The sequence below is a fragment of the Agrilus planipennis genome, unplaced genomic scaffold (assembly GCF_000699045.2).
Source record: "Agrilus planipennis isolate EAB-ADULT unplaced genomic scaffold, Apla_2.0 scaffold20, whole genome shotgun sequence".
Lineage (NCBI taxonomy): Eukaryota > Metazoa > Arthropoda > Insecta > Coleoptera > Buprestidae > Agrilus > Agrilus planipennis.
The window spans coordinates 179,725-197,170 of NW_020439516.1; the positions used below are offsets into that span (position 1 = coordinate 179,725).

The following is a 17,446-nucleotide window of genomic DNA, read 5'->3' on the forward strand; positions in this document are numbered from 1 at the left end:
CGAGTACAACCGACATTTCTTATAATTCAATTTAGTTGTAATCCCATCCATTTTTCAAAATTATTATGCACACAATATGAGCGCTATTTATATGTTATAATAATATATAATTTTTATTTAAGTAATAAATATGAGAAATTTTTTACCACAAACTGTATTTGGGTATACCCAAATTGTGTTTCTATAAAATTTATAATTCTTATCAACAATCTAATGCAAATCCAAATCCATAAATTAAAACCTTTCAATCGTATTTTACTAGTCAATTTAATCTGCTGCTAAATATTGGTTATATGTATAACTAAATTTATAATTATATCTATATATGACGTAAATACAGTATACGTATGTACACAGTGCATACTTATTTACCTATATACAGATCATTGTAATTAGTTATATTTCAATTTGAATAGAAGAATGGAATAGATTTTAAAATTACAAGAAAATTACCTGTAAATCTAATTCGTATATTAATTTAACATTTTACTTTAAGAAGGGGTAACTTACGTTTATTAATAGATAGGACAAGGTTAGCGAAATTTATTCATCCATAGTAATTGGGACATCTATTAAAAGCAATAAAAATAATTTAGTATACTAAATTGTATGAAAGTTTTATTTCGCGAAAATAGGAAAATTAAATTTAAATACACTGATTATATTATTTCTACGTACAATATTATTTGATGGTCTTTGATTTCAGAACGGAAAGTATATAAAACTAAACCAAAGAAAACAAAAACAAGAAAAGTACAATTAAAATGACGTTTAAAGTCAAAAACATTGTAAAAAAATGCGTATAATCTGACATGTCGAAAAACTAAATCACTTGATATATGTTTTGATACCCATTTATTAATAATTTATGGTTGTATAATTAAGAAATTTTTTAATTTTTTGTAATTTCACTGTAAAATTTATATTATGGAAGTTCACAATGTGTCATAATAATAAGTTAACAGTTTTCCACAAAAATCAGCGATGTACCTAATTACTGTGTGTTTACTTTAAAATACTGTATCTCAAAATATAAGATATAGCTATTCATTAGAGCCGATGATTCGTACAATTCATCAATTAAAGTCATGTATTACCTTTAAAGCGTGACTTGTTAATGAATAACAGAAAACTCAATTAATATAGAAACACATATTTCTGCATATATTTTTACAGAATTTATTTATTATTAACTCATCTACCAAAAATGAAAACACTGATTGTACAAAAACATGTGACTGTACCGGGCATTTATAATTTTGTATGTACGACGATCTAAATATACATATACATTTCTTTTAATAAGTACCTGCTTAATTATACAGTGGGTTAATAGTTTTCTCTTCAAACAAGGATATCTCCTTATGCTAACAATAAGAAGAATTAAAAATAAATTATCTTTAATTCATTATGTTCCCTTTAAATAACCATGCAATTGTAAAAGTACAAATTTTCGAACTCTAATTAAATTGGCTAATGTTTGTGTACCAACAATAATGAGAATTAGAAGTACATATATACAGATGTGATTCCTATTTACCGAAACTATTGATTGTTTTTAAATTATTAATTATGGATAATGAAGGAAAAGAAAAACGAAGCATATATCTAGCACTTGTGGTGTTTGTATTTCTTCCTGTCTTCCTAAAGTTTACGTGAGGGAAGGGTAGCGGTTTAAACATATATTGTATATATTTTGTTTTTATACAAACATTTTTATTGATCGGCACAATAAAAAGGAAGCAAAACCGTAACACTGAATGTAGAAAACAACATCATAATAATAATAAAGTATGTGTGTCCATGTTACATTACATTTAGGTATCTACCAAATATCAGCCCTAATATAGGTAAGTATTTGTCTAGATAATCATCCAAAAATGTACGACTAAACAATTACCTATGAAATAATAGTGCCCCTGCTTTTTTACTAAATTATTCTTAATTAAATAAAAAAGAACTGTATGTATCTTATATACCTACATACGTGTCTTAAAAAACTTCAAAGTTAAAAATCAAGAACGACAAGTAAAACTAAATCGATAAATTATTTATTAGCAATGGCGAATTTGATTTTAAGAAATAAAAAAGTGATTATAATAAAAGAATTCGTTTCGTTTGTTTTGGTGTATTTTTAATGCCGAGCTCTCATATAAACTGCAGCCGAGTCATGCTTGTCGTAACCGAGTCTGCGAGTGTGCTTAAATATTTCATTAGCCGTGGATGTCATTAACAGTGGTTGATTAAATGAATCGGCCATTTCGAGAGCAAGTTTCAAATCTTTTTGCATATGTTGTAATGGCATTCGTGTATTCGGAAAGTCAGATTTTATTATTATATTTGCTTTATCTACCAATGCTGGACAACTCATGTTTGTCAATTCAAAAATCTCCAGCACGTCTTTTGCAAATAATCCCGAACGGTCAGCTAACGCAAATCCTTCAGCCAAACCTGCCAATGCAACTCCATTAATTGTCTGAAGAATTAAGTTCATTTTGGTAGCAAAACCGACTTCTCCCAAGTAAAAAGCAGTTTTGCCCATCGCTTTAAAGCAACTCTGACAGTCGTCGAACAGAGTTTTGTCACCGGCTCCCAAAATTACAAGATTGGCTTCGTTCGCTTCTTTATTACTACCCTGGATTTGAGCCTCTAAATATCGACCACCTTTGCTAGTTATGACATTGCAAATGTCTTTTGAAGTCTCTGGATCAATCGATGTCATTTCTACATAGCCTTTTCCTTCTAGAGAACCATCTAGTTGGGGTAATACTCCACAATTCCCATAAACGATCTAAAAAATTATAAAAAAAGCATTGATAAAAAGTTGAGGACATTCTTAATCATTCCCATCGACTACATTTTTACTTTGCCTTCTGCATACTTACATCTTTTGATGCTCGAGGGTCAGAAACGCAACAAAAAATAATGTTTGAATTTTCAACTACATCGCAAGGTGTGTCATAAACTTCAACTCTTCCGATTTGCTTTTCGTCCACTTGCTTTTTCACTTCCTCGGCCTGATAAAACAATGATATTTAATATTTATTTACAAGCTCTGCTGATGTAGCTGACAATGTAAGTGAAATAAATAGACACCTAACAACTGTTGGTATTATATACATTATGTATAAGCAGTTAAGTACCTACATAAAGAAATAATTAACAGATGGGTATGATAAGTCTCCAAATATATATTAAAGGCTAACTGTAGTCCGCGACTTCGACCGTGTGGAATTCGGTTATATCGCAAACCACAATTCTACACCTTTAGCAGTGATATTTTGAAATGATACCTTTTTATAAAAGTTAAAAAAACTTTGTACTTCTTGACTCGGCAGATTAAGCTGTGCCTACATGGATGGAAAATGTAAACACTGCCAATTATCAAACTTCTGAGATAAACATAAACAATTTAGTACAAATTAATGTTTAGACTATATAAATTAAATAAGTACATTAAAAAAAATACAACCTGTAATTATACAGCACGCTACTGAAGTAAAATTTCTTCAAACACACAAACATACCGGGATAGGGGTTAAGGAATTGGTTTAATGGTATTATTAGTGCACTATGAATTTAAATTTTACACTATACATGCCGGAGTTGCCTGTAACGAACGTTGCATTAAAGGGCGCTCACGGCTCAAGCGATTCCCACTACGAACTCGACTACGTGGCCGTGTAGAGGGGGGACATCCGTTGCATAATTTAGTTACAGAACAACTCGCATGAAACGAACTTACCCTACCGCGCGTAAAGAAGTTTCACTTAAAAAATCGGTTACCGAAAGGTGATTTCCTATTGTTTCGATGGAATCGAACACACAACGCTATGAATATACCAAACTTTGATCTGATATGCCAAAACACGAATGTCAACAAACACTGTCGCAAAGATATATATCTAATTTCAGTTAACAAGCCACCATCGTACACGTTTACTTCTCTTGCGTGTAAAATTAATTGTAAATAAAAGGCAATTAATTTTTTGCAAAGTAAAGGCGTTTTGCATAAACACAGATTGTGAGAAAATAGCATGAAATGCATTTGGCATTGTAAAAACAAAATAACTACAAGTGGATGAGCAAGAAACAGAAGTGTCGATTGGAAGTCAACGTACTAAAATATGGAAGTTTCGAAACAACGATTTTGTTTATTTACTGCTGGTCAAAGGAGTACACCTCGACAAATTTTTGCACTACCGAATTGGGTATGGCATCAGAATCCATCACAAACTGGAAAAATATGTTGCGAGAAGTGTGCGCCGACTACTTACTGAAAAATCAAAAGAAAATCGGTGGCAAAATCCAGTTTTTGTAAACGTCAATGTAATCGTGAACGACTTCTACCAAATCGGTGGATCTTCGGTGGAATATGCAGAGATGCACACGAGTGTTTTATGTATGCGGTTCCAGATATAACAAAAGATACTTGATGGCAACAATAACAGCATGTACAGAAAAAAATCTTACTATTATTTCAGATGAATGGAAAGCATACAGATCGATTAACAACTCGGAAGGATATAATTTCAAACATTACATCGGGAATTACAGCGAAAATTTCGCCGACCCCACGACATGAGCACACACGCAAAACATTTAAAATTATGGGCCTGCGCGAAGCTTACGATTAGAAATAAACGAAAAATCGTACTAGAAGATAGTCGTTGGACTCTCACTTATGTGAATTTCTGTGGTAACACAGACAAGGACGAAGACTACTACTCATCCTGAAGTACATCAAAGATTTTCAATATACCAAAAGTGATTTTAGTATAACTGTTTATGAACGCTATTAATTTGATTTGTATTAGTTTTATTTTTTGCAGTTTTGTTAGTCTGATTGTAATTATATTAACGTTATCATTACCCGTTGATTTCATATTTTTTTGTGCTATGTGCTATTAATATTTTTATTTTTTTACTTCAAAAATCAAGACTGTATCGATATAAACAACAGTATTAATCTTTAATGTTATTAATTTCCTTGATTCCTCCGCTAAATTGTATTTTGCACATCATTCTACTGCCAGTAAACTATTATTTAAGGCAAAAAAAAACATGATCGACTGTCTCATACAAGGTTTAAACGTTAAAAGAATAAATGGCTGCTAGAGTTTGCAGTTAGCATGAACACCTTGAATCGCACTTAATATAATCTAACAAAAAAACAATACATGAATAAAACAAATACAGCACTACTGTTGGTAAGTAATCACCAGCTCATTGAGTGCAGCGTTGCGGGCTGTTTTTCTCGAAAACGGTGACTTTCGGACATACAAACCGTCATTAGCGCCATTCCGAGCCGCCCATGATCGATGACGTTATCCCTATCGGGAAATTGTGGTAGTTTCAGAGGACAAGGGGAACAGCAGCGGAGATTGCTGCAGGTGTCAGCCGTCGAACACAAACGTGGAGTAGTTGTACACTTATATATTGGTTGTAGGTAACTAATTGTGAGCAAGTTTGTTGAAATAAACATGGCAATTGTTAACAAAATATTTACTTAATTTTCATGTTTTATTTTTCGAGAAATGATGCCCCTTTGGATGATGAATATCCGTTTATATAAAATATTGCAATTATTTCAAGCAGAAATATTTATAGGTATTTGTACTATAAAAATGGATGTACTTATTTAAAGCTGATCACAATCACAATTTTCTAAGGAAATCAATAAGACAGCAATCAAAAGATAAAAACACGTCTTCAAACGCAGCAAGAAATCCTATTAATAAAATTTAAAAGTAGTGAATTTCAACCTTAAAATGATGATGATGAGAAGTAGAGAGAGAAAAAGATAAGCATAATACTTAATTCAATAAAAGCCTTATCTCAAAAAAAAATAAGAGGATTACATAGGTATGTGTATGTTTATGCTATATGACAAACTTCCCTTCAAGAAAATGGAATGATCCGTTACGCAGCGCAGTTAACATTCCAAATTCAGTAAACCCCCGCTAGAGGATACCAGCAGTTACAAGCCCTAGCAAGCAGAGTGATAGTTCAATTTGGAACAATCCATACTATAGTATCGCGACCGAGCCTTTAATTCTCCATTAATTCAAAAGTGCACAATTTTTTCATAATAATTGTACATGCTGTATGTTAAATTGATTTCTATACATCGGATGCAATAGTGGTGTAACTAAATGACTCTTCCTTAGTATTGTACGCACAAATACGTCTCTGCGGTTTTATTTAAACACAAAATGGATGAAAAAATGGTAAGTTTCACGGCGGATTGTTATAGCGAAATAATTAATGCATAAATGAAACGTTATATAAAAAATAAATTACTGAATTAGGAACTACCTATTTTGATCTTTTTTTTTGGTACACCTATAAATTAATGTACGATAGGTACCTACTGCACAATTTCATCATTGCAATTTACTTTTAAATACCTAAATTAGCTAAAAATAAATAGTTACTGGCACTTATATTAAAGGAAAAAAAATCTGGTCGACATTTTGTGCACACGGCAAGCACTTACATTATAATAAACACACTTTTGTCATTAAAGAACGTTTTTCATGTGCTTACGTATGTGCATCGTAACAATAATTTATTCGCAATTAAGAACTGTAATTTTATTACTAATTTTTCTGCAATTGTATTACGAAAAAAAAATAAGATTTCGTCGACATGTTTGTTTTATACATATCGTATAATATACAACTTACCAGCTGTTGGTTTTGTGACGTAGACTTTTACCTGAACAGCTGATCGTGTACAATTTTGGAATACCGTTTATATGAATAACTACTTACTCAAATTCGTTCAGTTTAACTTCAAAAACTTGTAAAATTTATGCAAGTATTATATTTATATCATAAATGTATTCATAATCCCTCATAATGTTTATCCTAATTGCAGAAAAGATAAAAAGGTGTTCTTCAAATTTCAAAATATTAGTTTATTTTAAAATCTCCCTAATTATTTATAGTAACTTTAACAGTTTCACGATATTGAACATCGAATGATTAAGAATAAACCAACGTAACTAGTTAAAAAAAAAACATGGAAAAGTGGAAGAAACTTGGATAAATTATTGAGATTAAATTTTGTTGATATTTCATACCAAATATCCAAATAGTATAGTACCTAATACGGTTGAATAGCGTCAATATTAATTTAATTATTAAAGCAATTTCAAAATTAGGCTGATTTATTTTTGTTAATACCATTATTACTTAGTAATAATGGAGATTAGTGTACACTTCTCCGATTTCCTTAATGTTTTACATTGATCAAGAATATAAGTATATATATATATACTCGAAAACGACGTCTTCACCTATTTTTTTAGCTTTGAAAATTAACAAAATTACGACGACGTCTTATCGATATCTGGAAAATTATTCAAACTGAATGTCTAATACCACCTATAACGCTCTCCCCTCCTTCTACCCAATTTTACATGAAATATTAATGGATGACAACTTTTAAACAACACCCCCTCACCCTCAGATTTTGCAGAATCCAATGCAAGAAGAGATCGAGGGTGCGAGGGAATGGGGATTGTTTGTATTTTTTGACACACACACACACTCTCAACCACCCACCTAACCTTACTTGAATTATTTGCAAGATATCGATAAATTAGTCATCCTGCAATTATTTCATATGAGATTGGATCGAAGGTGAGGAGGGAGACTGTTTGAATATATTTTTTAACACCTCCCACACCGCGTACTTAACCTTACATAAATGATTTACCAGATATTGATAAAATAAGTAATAATCTAAAATTTCAAAAAAAAAATGGACAGGTATATGTTAATTTCCATTATTGACTTAAATTTAATTAAGCAGTTGTCTTAAGATATGTAAGTATTATGCATATACCCTCACTTGAAAACTAAAAAGGTATTTTTTTATTCCAGAACGGGTCGTTTTGACGTTCAAAAAATGAATCTCTTACAATTATGGGTAGCGACCGGTGGGTGAAAAGCATCGGTTTATACACTATAAATTTTCTAGTTACATGTTTCTTTGTAAACATTTCGCATGCAGAATATGCAGGAAAATGTAACTTAGTAAGAATAAACGCTCTTGTTTGCCAGGATTCAAATATTAGCGACGTATTTTTATCGACGGAATTAACTTACTTAGAATTAAACAATGTAACGGGAAAAATAACTTTGCTGAACAATATTGTTAATTTAAAATGGATAAACAGTGGTCTGCAACAGCTAAACGATTGTCTCCCATCGCCACAGTTTCTACAGAATCTCGATGTGTCATTGAATAAGATATCCAGGTTGCAACCGTATCAATTTAAAAACTTTTCATCGTTGGTCACTTTAAATTTGTCATACAACCGTATAGATGATTTACCAAGGGATGCTTTTAGAGGACTTAACGTAGAAAGATTGTACTTATCGAATAATAAGCTAAGTGCAATTCCATTTCAAATTTTCGCCCCCATGCCACACTTACGAATTCTAGATCTTTCATACAATTCACTAGTTACTGTTTTAGATCATTTTTTTAAATTTAATCGATATATTGAAGTATTACTGTTAAACAACAATAAAATAGTAAAATTAACATCAAATGCCCTTGCCGATTTAACGGAACTTAAACAGCTGACTTTATCAAATAATTCTTTGGTTTATATATCTAAAGGCCTGTTTGATTCATTAGCGAATCTGCGAGAATTGAATTTGGCCAATAATCCCATTACAAATTTGGCTAGTGGTACGTTTCGAGCTTTGAATAAATTAGAAATTTTAAATTTAAGTGGAAATAAAATTAAACAGCTAACATACGGACTGTTTCATTTCAGCCCTCGCGTTCATAAATTAACGTTAGATAATACAAGAATCGAAGTTCTGTATAATACAGAGCTATTAGGTCTTCAACAATTACAAACTTTGGAAATTAGAAACAATAAATACTTACAAGAAATAGAAGATTATGTCTTGTCAGATACCCCTCTTATTACACAGTTAGACATAAGTGGTAACTCTCTAACATTTTTACCTTTGACTCTTGCCAATTTAACCAAATTAAATTTCTTAAACATAGAAAATAATCCCTGGGCATGCGACTGTCGTATGTTTTGGTTTGCCAGTTGGGCAGAACAACGAAAAAAAAACAATGTTACTCTTTCGGAACTTAGTTGCGGACCGTATGCATATCCTAACGATATGATTCCCACATTGCAACATTTAAACTGTACTTCACCTCGTATAGTATTTAAAACCGAAACAAAACAATACCGATTAAAATCGAACGCCTTACTGGAATGTCGTTATTCAGCAAATCCTTTGCCGTCTATAACATGGATAACGCCGTCTAGAGAAGTTTATCATTGGAATCCCGATCCAACTGTTGCCGATATTTTTCACAAACACCCACATGCACACGATAGGTACATGAATCCAATGAGAAAGATTCCCCCTCGAATACAGGTTCTTGATAATGGAACCTTATATATTCAGAATGTTACCCGAGAAGATTGCGGACGATATTATTGTTATGCAAGCAATCCTGTTGCGAATACCACTGAGGATGTACTTCTGCATATAGATCCGACAGACTGGTATAACATTAAAATATTCAGTCTATTTGTAGGATTTCATTGTGCAGCAGGGTTTTTAGCAGCAACTTTAATTATTCAGTTACTGAGGTATATATTAAACAAGTAAGTAAGCCACGGTAAACAACTAAAAAGATTCTCGAAAACATTTTGTATTAAAAAATAGCTGAGTAGAATGAAAAAAAGAAATAACTTAATAGTAAGTTTTAATGATGTAGTAGTAATATGATAGGTGTATATCTGTAAATATAAATAATACACACATACTCGACACAAATTACATTTTGATATATGCAATTTCGAATGATTTTTTCGTTTATTTTCTTTTTTAGAATGGGTATTTTAAATAACTGCTGCAGTTTTTGCAAAAGAGATCGGGTATCACCCAAAGCGCGTCAAATATACGCCATGTTGGAAAATATAGAACAGTATAAATCTCAACAGTTGGAACGTCTTCGTGAAAATTATGCTCAACAGGTATCTTATAACGATGACCATCTTTCTGTAGGCTTTACTATCATAATCCTTAATTTAATAAAAATTTTATATTCTATAGATGGGAAGAATAAAAGATAATTGCGTTCAGCAAATGGAATGGATTCAAAGCAGTTATCAGACTCAAGCAAAACACTTTAAAGAATTTCGAGATTACGGATCTCACCATTTTGTTGGTCTGCGTGATCAATATTACGACCAGGTATAACAGTTTCATTAAATTTTTAAAAACGCAATAATAATATATACTTTATGTTTAAAGGTCAGAAAGGTTCGTGATTATTCTACAACTCAAATGAATTGGGTGAGGGAAAACTATGTCTTCCAAAGAAATAAAATTCGTAAATTTAGCGCTCATAAAGTCCTCAGGTTACGAGAATCGTACAAATACCAACAACAAACTTTAAACAAAGTTTTAGAAAATCTTCCTAATCTTTATTTTGATAACTGTCGAGCCGGAACATGTGGCAGAGCAGAATCATTGGTTTTCGATGATATCTCAAATATCGATGTCTATATGAAAACTTGTGTTGAAAATATGGTAGAGCTTAATCAGTTGGAGAGCAATTACAGAAACCGCAGTGACGAAGAGTTTACGAATAGCAGACCTTCTTTGTATTACACGCCAACGGAAAGATCAGTTAATTCAAATCAAGGATCGATTAATAATATAATTGCTTCAGACCGTTTTCCTGATGTTATTAGTAAAGTAGGTGGTGGTAACGATTTGGTGGCTGATTGTTCAACAAGTGAAAGTGTTTTTAAAAACGAAATAAAAAATAGCAATTGCACTGTAAATTCTAGTATAAGCTTGCCAAACTTGGCATTTGTCCAAAACCCTTTCGAGACGAGAGACAAAATGGAAACAACTTTATGAAATTTCTTTTCCTATGTCATAATTAAAATCTTAATGTATTAAAGAAACATGTCTTTATAAGACAACAAAATGTATAAAAAGTATTTTTAACTGTATGAACTTTACTATAACCGTAAATATGTGCGTTCTTCAGTAAATAGATATTTAACATTCGTTTAAATTAATTTTTCCATAAGTAGTCAAAAAAATTTCCTCACCTTTTTCAAACTTCTGTTCCACAGATTGATTTTATGGCCAGAGTATATAAGATTCTTTACAATTCCAGAACCCATTATTCCCAAACCAAGAAAGCCAAATGATAACGTCGAAGCTTCTATGTTTCTATTTCTCAAAGTCTCGGATATAGTACTGATATCCACTGGTGGAGTATCCTGTAATAAAGGTTAATTTACTTTTAAAATTTACAATAGGGCTACGTGTAAATGATACGTGTGATATAGGGAGGAAGTGTAACATTGTACTTTTTCTAATAATCAGCAGAGCTAAAGTCTAATGAAACGTTTTATAAAAATAAAAAAAAATTTTTTTACGACTGGTCGTTAATTATTATAAATTGCCCTCTGCAAATATTTTGTGTTGAAAATGGCAATAAAATAAATGAGCCCAGCACGTGTCTGCGTTGTGGATATTCCACAATTTAATTTAATATTCGTGAGGCGGTTTGCTGTAGTTACCCTGTTTTTTTTTTTTATATTTCTCTTATATATCGAGGTATTCTGAATATCGATGACGCTGTTTAGTTGTGAATATACATCTAGTAGTCCTTTCAATTAGAGATTTTTAAGACTAGGTAAAGGAACAATTGGGCCTAAAAAGCATCATAACATAAAGGAATTAGTCTTCGTAACGTAAACGTAAACAAAGTCATAGCTGGGCGCAAACCGAGCACAATTGAAAATTAAAATAACCAATATTTTGACGTAACGATATTCGATCGTGGTCATATCAAGAAGACTGTAAACTTTTCGACCTAAAGTGTAATATGAGTTACGTCAAATAGCGTTAATATCAGTGAACAGGGCATATAAAATGTTAACCATGGTAAACTATCATAGCGCAAAATACTTACTTTGACTAGTTTTCTTGGGTCATATCTGAGAGCTGCTTAACGTACGAAAGAGAGGGGACTCGGTAACTGCGCAAAACAGAATCAGTTTGTCACCAAAGTGATCTGTGCGGTCACATAATTTCAGTTTGTGTAAATGAATTTACATTTGTAGAGATGTATACAGGGTGTAACAGAAATAAGTACCGAGCTTTGAAGGGTGTAAATTAGATGCAATAAATAAGTACACAGTGAGTTTAGCATTACGGTTAAAGGTAATTTTTTTTAAATAAAATAACTTACAAGTATCTACCGAATAGCGTAGTACGATAAAAACTGTAGCTACATGGATGGAGAATGTAAACATTGCCGATAATCGAAGGTCTAAGGTAATCAAACAATTTACTACTGCACTAGACAAAATATTTTAAATACATGCAGCACTATCTATATTATTATTATGAACACGAAAAATTTATAAGTTACATAAACATTAGTTGGTAAATGAGCACCATCTGGATAATGTGGCACATTTCTACACCACCATTAAGGCAGAGCCGGGCAAACTTTAACTTCGTAGGAGCCGCTACCTGAGGTTTGTTTGAGTCACTCCATACCTTACAATGAGTACGAGAGAGTAAGTAGTAATGACCCATATTGCTTTCTCTTTTTCTTCTCCCTTCCACTCCCATATCAAGCCCCTGCATCCCGTAGACGAGCGAAGCCTTTCTCGCAACTTAAATAATACCTACGAAAATTTTCGTTCGCAAAACTGTTGGGTTTGACTGTGGAAGAGGACTCACTGTGAAATGGGGGGGATAAGAAAAGGAAAGAATCATCTCACTCGAACTCGCAGAATCAATGAGGAGCTCCTTGGCTGTATTTGAGAAGCACTCGGGTGCAAAAGAGCCGAGTTTGCCCGGCTCTGCATTAAGGCATTGCCAAGGCGTATTACCTTCTTATGGGTGGTTGTAAGTTGTAAGTAAGTTAACCAACGTAGGATGTATGACATGCGAATTTGCGTCGCACCAATAGTGAACGAAATTTGTCTGTAAACAACACGCTATGAAAAACATTAGGCTATGCGGCCCTTTTCTTTTGAAAACACCGACACAAATCTATATATTTGTAAAATTTATATTAATGCTATAATACAAAACAACGTTATGTAAAAGTATATCTTATTGTTTTTTTAATTTCGTCATAAAATGTACTGTATTGAATAAATTTATTTATNACAGTATACGTATGTACACAGTGCATACTTATTTACCTATATACAGATCATTGTAATTAGTTATATTTCAATTTGAATAGAAGAATGGAATAGATTTTAAAATTACAAGAAAATTACCTGTAAATCTAATTCGTATATTAATTTAACATTTTACTTTAAGAAGGGGTAACTTACGTTTATTAATAGATAGGACAAGGTTAGCGAAATTTATTCATCCATAGTAATTGGGACATCTATTAAAAGCAATAAAAATAATTTAGTATACTAAATTGTATGAAAGTTTTATTTCGCGAAAATAGGAAAATTAAATTTAAATACACTGATTATATTATTTCTACGTACAATATTATTTGATGGTCTTTGATTTCAGAACGGAAAGTATATAAAACTAAACCAAAGAAAACAAAAACAAGAAAAGTACAATTAAAATGACGTTTAAAGTCAAAAACATTGTAAAAAAATGCGTATAATCTGACATGTCGAAAAACTAAATCACTTGATATATGTTTTGATACCCATTTATTAATAATTTATGGTTGTATAATTAAGAAATTTTTTAATTTTTTGTAATTTCACTGTAAAATTTATATTAATGCTATAATACAAAACAACGTTATGTAAAAGTATATCTTATTGTTTTTTTAATTTCGTCATAAAATGTACTGTATTGAATAAATTTATTTATTGACGCCACTGGAAAAACATTGATCTTTTAGAATAATAAAGATTTTAAACGTCGTCTTCATTACTTTGAAAAATTGAAAACGCAATTCAAACTGTGAACATTTTGTTTTTGCTTTTTTCTAAGTAGTACTAAAAACATTAAATCGAACACATTTACTTTTTAAGAGATGTAACTTCCAATTTGCGAAACAATTATTAACAAATCATTACTATCTTAATAATCTGTGAATAATTCCCGATTTCTTTTTGTTGCCAAGACTAAGCAAGCAATATATCATTACCACAAGTACCAATATCACTGTTTTTCACCTACTAATTTCTCCGAAATACATAAAACAAATTTCGTGACACTTGCAATGTTTGCCACCACATAATAGAAAATTTCGATTTTTTATCCTTACTCCAATATGGGTGTTACGAGTCCCCCTCTCTTTCACTCTTTCATAGTCTAAGGGTCACATGTATTAAGTAGGATGACAGTGGTTGTGGCTTAAATCGTCAAGTGAAATATGTAAAGTGGTATACACCAAAGGTTTAGGCTTCCTTGATTGTAATATGTACCCATCCAACCTAACTTTGGCGGATTCAATAAAGTTTTGCGGTGAATTCACTATGACTACATCCACGTATACATATGGCATTTAAACTACGGGTAGCTTTCGCGAGATGCTAATGAAACTGAGTTAAAACCTCTTATCTGAATTTCTACAAAAAGATTTGCAAACTACTTAAGACATGGGAGCTTAGTATCACTCATAAGTTATATACCACAAAATATACTTATAATATAATATTGTCATCTATAATAATTATGTACTTTTAATAGTACTTCTAGAAAAATTACCATAATTTTCCTGCTGCACGCAAAGATTTTCACACAAAAAATCTAAATAAACCCTAAAAAACCAAAAATTTCATAAAAGGTTTAGAAACCTAAAACGCGTTTCGACACCAAAGTTGTCATACTCAGAGGTACAAAATCTATATATGCTTTGAGATTTACATTATATAACTTTTACTTATTTATTTGCTCTATAGCTTCTGTACGAAGATTTTCACCTCCCGCCTTTAAGTTTGAACCCCAGTTGATTAGCCATGATCAAAAACATCATTTTGCAGCACAAGATGTATAAAATGCCGTATCCAATCGACCAAAAAATTTATAAAGCAGGAATTTAATTCTGATTGATAGATTCCTGCTAGTTACCTGTCTATTTACCAGGCACCTTATGTAATACGTTCAAAAATGTTTTGTAAGGTTATAATTTGATATATTTAAATATATATACTTAATGTACTTCAGACACCAATTTTGTATAATTACACTCATCATTGGGTGCCACATTGCTTCTAAATTAATTTTTATGGGACTTTTACACATGGTCTCATCCGTGAATCGAAAAATGACTTTGTTAAATTAGGTTAGATTAGGCTGTGGTTTGGTCAGGTTGCATGTATTTATTTTGTAATATATGATATTGTACCTCCACCCCTTCCGCCTTTCCACATAATACATGAGGATCCAACATCTACCTCAAGTTATACATGAGAGTGTCACATTTACAATCATTTCATGGGTACCACATAGTATTATACATCAGTATAATTATATACACTATAAAATATAAATACACATATAATACTGTACTACAATGTTCCACATCTAAAATTATTCTAAATGTGACACCTGTGTATAAGGTAAATGTAGAATGCTTTGTGACAATGCGGAAAGCAGGTAGAAAAGGCGGGAATGATTTTGTAAAACAGTACAAGTGTTTTTTAGTGGGAATATAGAATATTACAAATAAAACAAAAGCAACCTAACCAAACCATAACCCGCATAGCCTAACATAGTAAAAAATATTTTGTTTTTCGATCCACAGATGGCGCCATGTGTAAAAGAATAATAAACCCATGCAGAGACACTTGCGACCAATGATAGGTGTCATAATTGCAGTAATTATATAACGTGGGTGCCTCAAGTACAATAAGTATATATAATCCTATACGTATGTACACCTATTCAGTTTCAAAGATTTCTTTTTTTGTGTTAGTGGGCTACTTATTAAAAGAATAAAATCTTGACTAATCAAAATGCACAGATTAAGAAAAGGCCTCTGACTAAATAAAAACCCCTTTAAGAAGGGATTAAAATAAATGCTTACTGGTCTATCCAATACTGTAGGTCGGTTAAGGAGTTCTTCATAATTTTTTGGGACATGATTGACAAACTCTGTTGAGTTTTCATTATCATCATCTTCTAACCTTAATTTTTTAGCAACAAGTTTAGGCTTTGTTCGCTTAATAGGTCTCTGTAAAAATAGAAGAAAAAAAAAATAATTGTTGCATTGATTTCCATAATTATCAATAAAAATATATACCTTCTTGGGTTTTGTAACTGTAGTAGCTTGTTCTATTTCTTTTAGTTTATCAAATTCAAATTCTGCATTATCCTTATCTTCAGGAAAAGGTTTACAATTTGGATCTATCTGAAAATAAAAAGGTACATTGTGTACAATGTACTTTAATGATGCTCAAATAAATATCTTACTTGTCTGCGACTAACAAATTCTTCGATTTCCTGGACTGCTCCTTGAAAACTTGCAGACTTATAAGCATTTGTTAGTTTTTCTTTATAGACAAAATATGGCTTTATATTGCATTCTTCTACCCAACCACTATAAATTAATAACAGGAAATCAACACAGTGCGAACTAAAATCTGTATAATGGTAGTAGACCATACAAGTGGTACTTACTAATTTCTGGTGCCAAAGAAGTAAATGCATTGACCGCCAGGGGTTTTGGCTTGTTTTTTTAACCATTTGTTGGGTTTAGCTACCTATAAAAAAGATAATATTCGGTGTTTATAATTAAATAATTCAAACACAATTTTTAGAAATTATATAAATATTAACAGATATGCGCACGCATTAGGAGGGAATAACGGTTAGAATAAATGTTGTGGCGCGACACTTACCAGACCAGGCCACGGTGAAAATCCTTTCATTTTTGCCCTAAAATAAAAATATGAAATAGTTATGAATGTAAATAGCCATAAATAATATAGCTTTTACCAAACTAGATCTCCCTCTTTAAATTTCACTGGCATTATTTTAACTTCACAACACAAAACGCCACGACACACCGTCAACTCAAAACTAAGATGTGAAGTAATCCAAACACCTAAATATACTTTTCCTTTGCTCTTTGCGACTATCCAAACAAATAAGTGGGGGTATTTATTAAACAAGCGCAAGCGTAAATCGTAGATCATAGATAAATAATATTTAAATTGTGGATGTTCTACAAATAGAGATATGACAAAACCACAGATGGCTCTTAAAAGAAATAGCACATAACACCATTTAACCATAAAACCACAGAGTGAAACTTATACCAAGCTTTTATTTAATTTTATAAAAATGTTTCACAACTAATGCATTAGGAGCTTTATTAATACTACTAGTTACTACAGCATGGTTGTATGGGTAGTCCAGCTGAGCTTCCTCGACATAAAATTATCTTTTACTATATCCCTATCAACAAAAGCTAT

General features: G+C 31.6%; 2 protein-coding genes across 3 annotated transcripts; one reads left to right on the forward strand and one right to left on the reverse strand.

Annotated features, from left to right (window-relative positions):
• Positions 1 to 2,035: 2,035 nt before the first annotated feature.
• LOC108738491 (putative oxidoreductase GLYR1 homolog) lies at positions 2,036 to 17,090 on the reverse strand. Its single transcript, XM_018471924.2, has 9 exons — positions 16,968 to 17,090; positions 16,871 to 16,907; positions 16,650 to 16,732; positions 16,443 to 16,569; positions 16,273 to 16,380; positions 16,057 to 16,203; positions 11,123 to 11,296; positions 2,886 to 3,017; positions 2,036 to 2,791 (listed from the first exon to the last, which is right to left on the reverse strand). The coding sequence occupies exons 1-9, from the start codon at positions 17,000 to 17,002 to the stop codon at positions 2,135 to 2,137; spliced, it is 1,500 nt and encodes a 499-aa protein (XP_018327426.1). The 5' UTR covers positions 17,003 to 17,090; the 3' UTR covers positions 2,036 to 2,134.
• LOC108738487 (leucine-rich repeat-containing protein 70) lies at positions 5,624 to 11,078 on the forward strand. Of its 2 annotated transcripts, none has more exons than XM_018471917.2 (5): positions 5,624 to 6,230; positions 7,893 to 9,643; positions 9,886 to 10,030; positions 10,110 to 10,250; positions 10,311 to 11,078. In XM_018471917.2, the coding sequence occupies exons 2-5, from the start codon at positions 7,935 to 7,937 to the stop codon at positions 10,923 to 10,925; spliced, it is 2,610 nt and encodes an 869-aa protein (XP_018327419.1). In that variant the 5' UTR covers positions 5,624 to 6,230; positions 7,893 to 7,934; the 3' UTR covers positions 10,926 to 11,078. The 2 variants fall into 2 exon arrangements, with proteins under 2 accessions (XP_018327419.1, XP_018327418.1); XM_018471916.2 differs by having other exon boundaries at positions 5,674 to 6,230; positions 7,893 to 9,658; positions 10,311 to 11,077.
• Positions 17,091 to 17,446: the final 356 nt, after the last annotated feature.